Source organism: Penaeus chinensis, chromosome 22, assembly GCF_019202785.1.
Source record: "Penaeus chinensis breed Huanghai No. 1 chromosome 22, ASM1920278v2, whole genome shotgun sequence".
Lineage (NCBI taxonomy): Eukaryota > Metazoa > Arthropoda > Malacostraca > Decapoda > Penaeidae > Penaeus > Penaeus chinensis.
The window spans coordinates 24,992,617-24,999,199 of NC_061840.1; the positions used below are offsets into that span (position 1 = coordinate 24,992,617).

A 6,583-nucleotide genomic window follows, 5' to 3' on the forward strand; every position below is an offset into this window, starting at 1 on the left:
GGCCAGGGGAGGTGCGGCTGCACCCGGCAGCCCGTCAGCCGGGGTGGGAGAGAGGCTTTAAACCTATGAGGCTACAACACACAAACAGGAGAAAAGGTTACATTACATATACAATAAATCCAAGTGCGGAGGCATGCGGAGTCGGGCTTTGGAGGCGGCCCCGCGGGCGGCGGCGGCGGCGGCGGGGGGCCTGTGGGCGTCCCAGGGCGCGCGCGGGTGGTTTGTGCGATGGGCGGGCTCCGCCCACACGGCCGCCCCGCACGCGCGCGCGCCCGCCCGCCCGCAGGACCCAAATTTTGTCGAGAACTTCGAGTCGAGGACCTCCGCCTGCTCCACTCTGAGAGCAATAATAATATGAACAATATTCAAACTAGACTTGAAGAATATACAAGAAGATGACAAATAGATACAATAATATATTATAAATTACGATACTAGATACGCGGTAAAATGCAAACTGAATGCATCGTAATCGACAAACACATTGACAGACTGGGTGTTACAACGTGTGTGCAGCGCGCGCGCGCCCGCAGCCCCGCGCCCACGCCCGCCGTCGAGGGGCGCCCGCGGGGGCGGCGGCGGCTCCGGGGCGCTGCGCCGCCCGCGTTACTAGGACAGTGTCCGCCCCGCCCCTCTCGCCCGCCGCGCCCGCAGGCCTGGCGGCCCGCGGGCGCGGCGGCGGCGGCGTGGGCGGGGGAAGCACCGGGGAGTTTGCATCCGTAAAGTCCTTCACTCTGTGGCGCGGCGCGAATGCGGGCGGCGCGGGCGGGCCCGACGCCCGGGGGCGGGGGCCGCCCGCGCGCCCGACGCTCCGCCTGAGCAGGTAGACTACCAACCGTCCAACAACGAACACCTGCGCCCAAACGTTTCTTTTGAACGAACAGTTTTGAGATCCAACTGTTAATGCACCTTTGGTCACACGGAGTCTACAGGATTTATCAATACACGTGTTTACCTTCAGAAGTAAATAAATCCTCAAACCAAAGCTCTGTGGGTACTGACTCCCCCAAAATGTATTCAGGGAGGGAGCGCGGCCGACGGGCAGGTGCTGCGGGCGGTGATGGCGTGAGGGGCAAGGTGGCGCCCCTCCTCCCCCCCCGCCACGCGCGCCCTCCCCTCCCCCCGCGCCTCCCTTCGCCTCGCCTGGCCCTGTCCTGCCTCCCCTTCCCCTCCCCCCACGCCGAACACGCGTCTGCGCACTTTGTGACCTCGGGGCCTGAGGTGACCTGCTGGTCGAGTTAGAATCTCGGGTTTCCCTTCATACAAGTTCCCTGCAGTGCTGAGCGGAGGTATGCAACGCGCAATACCCATAGAGAGACTAGAAATACAAGTTATTCATCATATCACAATGAAGACAATCTCAAGACGTTGACATTACTGTTATTGTAAGTACTGCGCTCATCCTTACTACAAACATGATCATACGAGCCGGTTGCCGTTTCCGCGGCGTTCAGAAGTCCTGTTCACTCACGAGGAAAGTCTCCATTTAAGTAGCTAGAAATAGGGTGTGCGCAGCGGCGTGGGTTGGGGAGCGCAGTCGGGGGGGCCAGGCCATGGGCGCAGCAAGGGCCCCAGGGAGTGCGGCGGGGTGGGCGGGTCGGGCGCAGTGTGGGCGTGATAAAAAGGGGAGGCAGGCGGGGAGACTTTGTTCTTGATTTTTGTTCTTCCTTGCCTTGACACGGCGACGCCCCTCACTCCGAACACCGCCCCAAATATATATATAATCTATATTTTATTTCCCTTTTTGACACCACCGCCCACGCCTCGCTTTGAGTGGCCTTGTGACAGACTAGAACGCAAATACTGGTACGAGGGGAAAGGAATGTTATCTGCTGACCTGCGTTTCTCTCTCTTGTTTTAACAGCAAATCTATTCAACAAGAATTATCTTTTTATGTTTAAAATCTTTTTAATCTATCTTTTATCATTAATCTATTTCGTTGATGATCCATAGAGGGGTACAGTATATATGAACAGGGGCGATAGCAGTCTTTCTTAATATAGTCTCATCATAAAAATACCATCACCAAAACTACTTTCCAACAACCCTATTAACAAAACACCTCACAGGTATTTGGATATTTCACTCTTTCATCTCTTTTTTGGTTATATATATATATTTTTTTATGTTTTCTCTCTATAAAAAAATCACATTTTCCCAGAGCCAAAAAACCGGCGGCAAGACACGGCAACATCAACCATCCCGGTTTCGAAAGCGATCCGTCTCCCTCTCGAACAGCAACAGCCCACATCCTTCGAACTTTAATCCAAAAAATAGACTCGGTTAAATAATTGGCACTTCATCAACCTTTTAGTAATTTGTTTGTGTGTTTCTGCCCTTTATTCTATTTATTCGTTTTTTTGCAAGAACCTTTCCCGAGTCTATATGCTCTTTATTGAACTCTTTGTGTGCGAGAAAAACTACTTTCTTATGTTATATTCTTTATGTTCTCTTTCATCGCATCGTTTATTTTGAAAGCTTTCCCTCGTCTAAGAAGAATGAAAAAAAAATCAGATCTCTAAACACACGGATGTTGATTGGTGGCTTTGACAAAAATCTATATATATATATATATCTATCGAGGGTTTCCTTCCGAATCCTGAGTCCGGCCTCCACAGCGCAGTCGTGACGAAGCCCAACAACATTCCGGACACTTGCCGACACACAACAATGTCTATCGGAACATCATATATATATATAGATATATATATAGATATCTTATATATATATATATAGTATAAAAAAAACGATAAGACTCATTGAAAACCCTCTATGAACTGAAGAACAACCAGAGTCTTCGCATTATTTCCGGGGACTTCTGCGGATATATAAAGGAAGGTTCCGAAGTCTACAGTCTTGGTAGAAAAATCACCCACCTAAACACACGCACAAGAATTCACACACACACACACACTGCCCGGGGCTGGATGTGACGTATGTGCTAACGGATGTGCTTTACAAAAGTCGCCCTTACAAATGGGGCGACTAGGAGCGAGATTCCAAAATCAGACTGCAGAGTACGGAGCCCGAATCACAACACTGCCATCTACATACGCTTAACATATTAAATCGATTGTTGCGGGAATGTTATTTATGTAAGGTTCGGTATCTAAATTTCTGTACAAAAATAGACACATTTTTTTTCTCTCTCAAGACAATCTTTTTTATTTATTTATTTATTTATTAGGTTTGCATGGAAGTTTTTTCCCTTATCCTTACCTTGATAGCAGATTAGTACAGACGGGTTTGGTCGCATCAGACGCGTTTCTGATCTGACTTGCTTGCTTGCTTGCGCACAGGGGGAGGGTTCAACCTTTTACTCGTGTGTGCTTTCGGAGGGTCGGGGTCGCGGGGCACCTTGCACAAAGCTTTTGTCCCATAATCGCTACGTTCAGCTTTGCTCTTAACGTGCTAGTTTCCTTTTTTCTTTTATTTGTATTTTTCTCCCCTTCTCTTTCATTTTTTTATTTCTTATACATATAATGGTATTTGTATATAGGGAGCTTTATACGGGCGTAAGCATCATGAACTATTATATACATTCACTTTGCTTTTCCTTTTCAATCACTGATATTTTCTTTAGTGACAAAAAAAAAACTTTAGCGCCCATTCTATCAAAAAACTAACACCCACATGATCTCTCAATGTTTTTAAAAAGGCGGCACCACGAAGGGGAGACCAAAAAGATAAACAATTAATCCGGCGGCCGCTTTCCACTACAAGCTAATATTTGTGCGACACTTTTTCCATGAAAAGACAAACCATGAAGATAATAATGACGACGAAGACTTTGCCCCAGGATGTAAAACCTTTGTGCCAACGTGCCCCGTTCTGCCCGACCTCCACTTGCGTGGTTTTATCCTCAAAAACCCCAAACAGAATTCCCAAAAAGCAAAAAAAGAAACGAGTGTACCAACTCAAGGCAACGGTTGGCAAGCCTGTCTGGTGCGCCGCTGGGTCACCACACGCCCACTTCTCGAGCTTCGCGTTTGGGTGGAGTTTTATCATCGCTTTGGCGTTAGTCTTGCTGGTTTGATATTCTTTGTGGATGTTATCTTTTAAGTTTGATTTTTTGGAAAGCCTTCTTTTTTTCTTTTTTTTAAGACACACTCACCTGCGGCTCTCTCAGGCATCTCGCTCAGGTGGGCGGCGCCGGTGGACTTGGCGTGGGCGTGCGGTGAGCGGCAACACAGCCCAGGGGCAGCTGCGTCCCCCCCTCTGGCCGCCCGCGCCCCCGGCAACCCCCGCCCATCCCTCTACGCCCCCCCGCGCCCGCGAGCGTCCGAGGACGGCGAGCGCGGGGCAAGGGCGCGGGGAAGGCGCGTGGGCGTGCGGCGGGGCGCGGGCGGCCATGGGCGGCACGGCAGCGCCTCTGGCGGTGAACAGAGACATTCCCGTGCTGAAGCTTTACCGTACGTGTTAGTAGGGAACTAAAGGGAGAACTCAAGTCTGAACTAAATAAAAACGCAAACTCAAATAAACAAACTAAATTTATTTTCCCAGCCATTCAGAACTAAAATGGTGATTTTTGACATTTGGGTGTATTACAAAGAAATAAAACAAAGAGGAAAAAAAATAAAATAAAAATGAAAATCTCACAATCAGAAGATGCAAGAAACATATCATTTCCTCACATGTAAATTATTCATGAACATGAACACTACTCCTAGGAAAATTAACCTACGAAATACATAAACTGACTTAATTCAGGACTAGAATCCTTGCTTTCGTGACTACCAAGCAAGAGGCACAACCTAAAAAGAATAAGAACGAGAACAAGAGCGGGAAGAGAGAAAGGGGGGAAGGAAGGAGGAGGCGGAGAAGAGGAGAAGAGAAGTCGAAGGAAAAAAAATGAGATTCTATTGATACTCATCGTATAAATCAACACAAAAAATACTTGACTATTTTCCACAGACTGGCAACATAATTCCGTTACACTTTTCTCTCTTAAGTGTACATTAGTAAAGACAATAAAATACACTTAGCATTAAATATGAGATAAATATCAATAAATAAGAGCGCATGACCGGCGCGCGCAGGCGGGGCGGCGGCGGTGGGCGCGTGGGCGGGCGCCGCGGCAGCGGTGGGCGGGCGCACGACGTGGGCCGCCGCCCCCCGCGCCCCCCGCGCCCGCCGCCCGGCCCGGCCGCCGCCCGCGTGCGCCGCGGTCAGCGCGAACCCATTCACACTCGCGGTTTTGAGGACTCGACAACTTGACAACTTACAGTATAATGATATCAGCGAAGAGCGGCACTCGGGACCGAGCCCACTACTGGCCTTAGTGCAACTAGCACCTTGTGATACATACTCACTTAGCCGACTAGTTCTGCTTTGGGATAATACGATCATATGACTCTTGATAAAGTGTTTGTAGTAAGTACGTTCTAATATACATATATTTGGATGGCGGGGTGCGGGCGCCAGACGCCCTCCGCGCTCCCCCCGCCACGCGCGGCGGCAGGGGGAGGGGCCCAGTCCGGGCAGCAGGGGGCGGGACCCAGGGGCCGCGGCGACCTCTGGTGGCCATGGCCCCAGCCCGGGCCGGCCCACGCGAACCGGGCGCTGCTGCTGCTGCTGCTGCTGCTGCCGGGGAGCGGAGTGGGTCGCCCGGGGTCCTCGCGAGGCCCTGACTAGCACATGGCCCCCGTGTCCTGGCCACGCCGTCGGGGGCCGTGTGGCGCGCCGCCCGCGGGGGAGGGCGCGGCAGCCGGCCCCCGGGCTGCGGCACGGCGGCTGGAGCCCGGACGTCTGGAGGGACCACCACCTTAACTCTTGTGCTTGTTGGTCTTGAACGACACTTGGAGGACGCGGTTGCCCAGCGTGTAGCCGTTGAGCGACTGGATGGCCACCACCGCCTCGTCGTAGTTGGTCATCGTCACGAAGCCGAAGCCCTTGCACTTGTTGGTCTGCAGGTCCCGGATCACCTTCACGTTCTGCACCGCGCCGAAGGGCCCGAACAGCTGCCACAGGATGTTCTCCTCGGTCTCGGGGGCCAGGTTATACACGAATATGCACCAGCCGGAGCCGTTGAGGGCGCTGCCGGGAAGGAGGGAGTTCCCCAGCAGGTTATCACCCGAGCCTGGGGAATACCTGCGGAGAACACCATCCCCGGTTAGCGTGTGCGGGACCAGGGCGTCGGGACCGCCTCGCCCGCTGCCTAACACTACGCCCACTCTCTCGTTAGTCAAGCAACTCAACTGCCCTACTTTGGCCAAAGGAGAGAGGGATACATTACGAAACAGATGCACAAGAGAATGCACACAAAAAAACTGGGTGAGCTTTTTTCTTAGGAAAAATATTGCAAGTATGATGAAACTTATTCATGAAAATCTGTTTTCTTTTTTTGTTAAAGGCAAATTGAAAGAGGCTGTAATTATAATATGATGTGACGTAAGTGAACAAAGTCGTGTGATAGATTACAGTCATCCCTTTTCCAGCCATGCCCGTGCCGGGGGGGAGGGGGAGGGGGAGTATGGGGAGTCCCACCGCCTTATCTCGAACATTAAATATTAGAAACAAACAAAGCGAATCAAAATTAAATTATTGCCCCGCATCATTGAAAATCTTTGGGTTACTTGAACAG

General features: G+C 51.1%; 1 protein-coding gene across 1 annotated transcript in view; it reads right to left on the minus strand.

Annotated features, from left to right (window-relative positions):
- Positions 1–4,472: 4,472 nt before the first annotated feature.
- LOC125036872 (ELAV-like protein 1) overlaps positions 4,473–6,583 on the minus strand; it is a 23,702-nt gene continuing 21,591 nt past the window's right edge. The window contains exon 6 of the mRNA XM_047629788.1: positions 4,473–6,090. Coding sequence (XP_047485744.1) covers positions 5,766–6,090 — 325 coding nt within the window. The 3' untranslated portion in view covers positions 4,473–5,765. The remainder of the gene's footprint in view (positions 6,091–6,583) is intronic.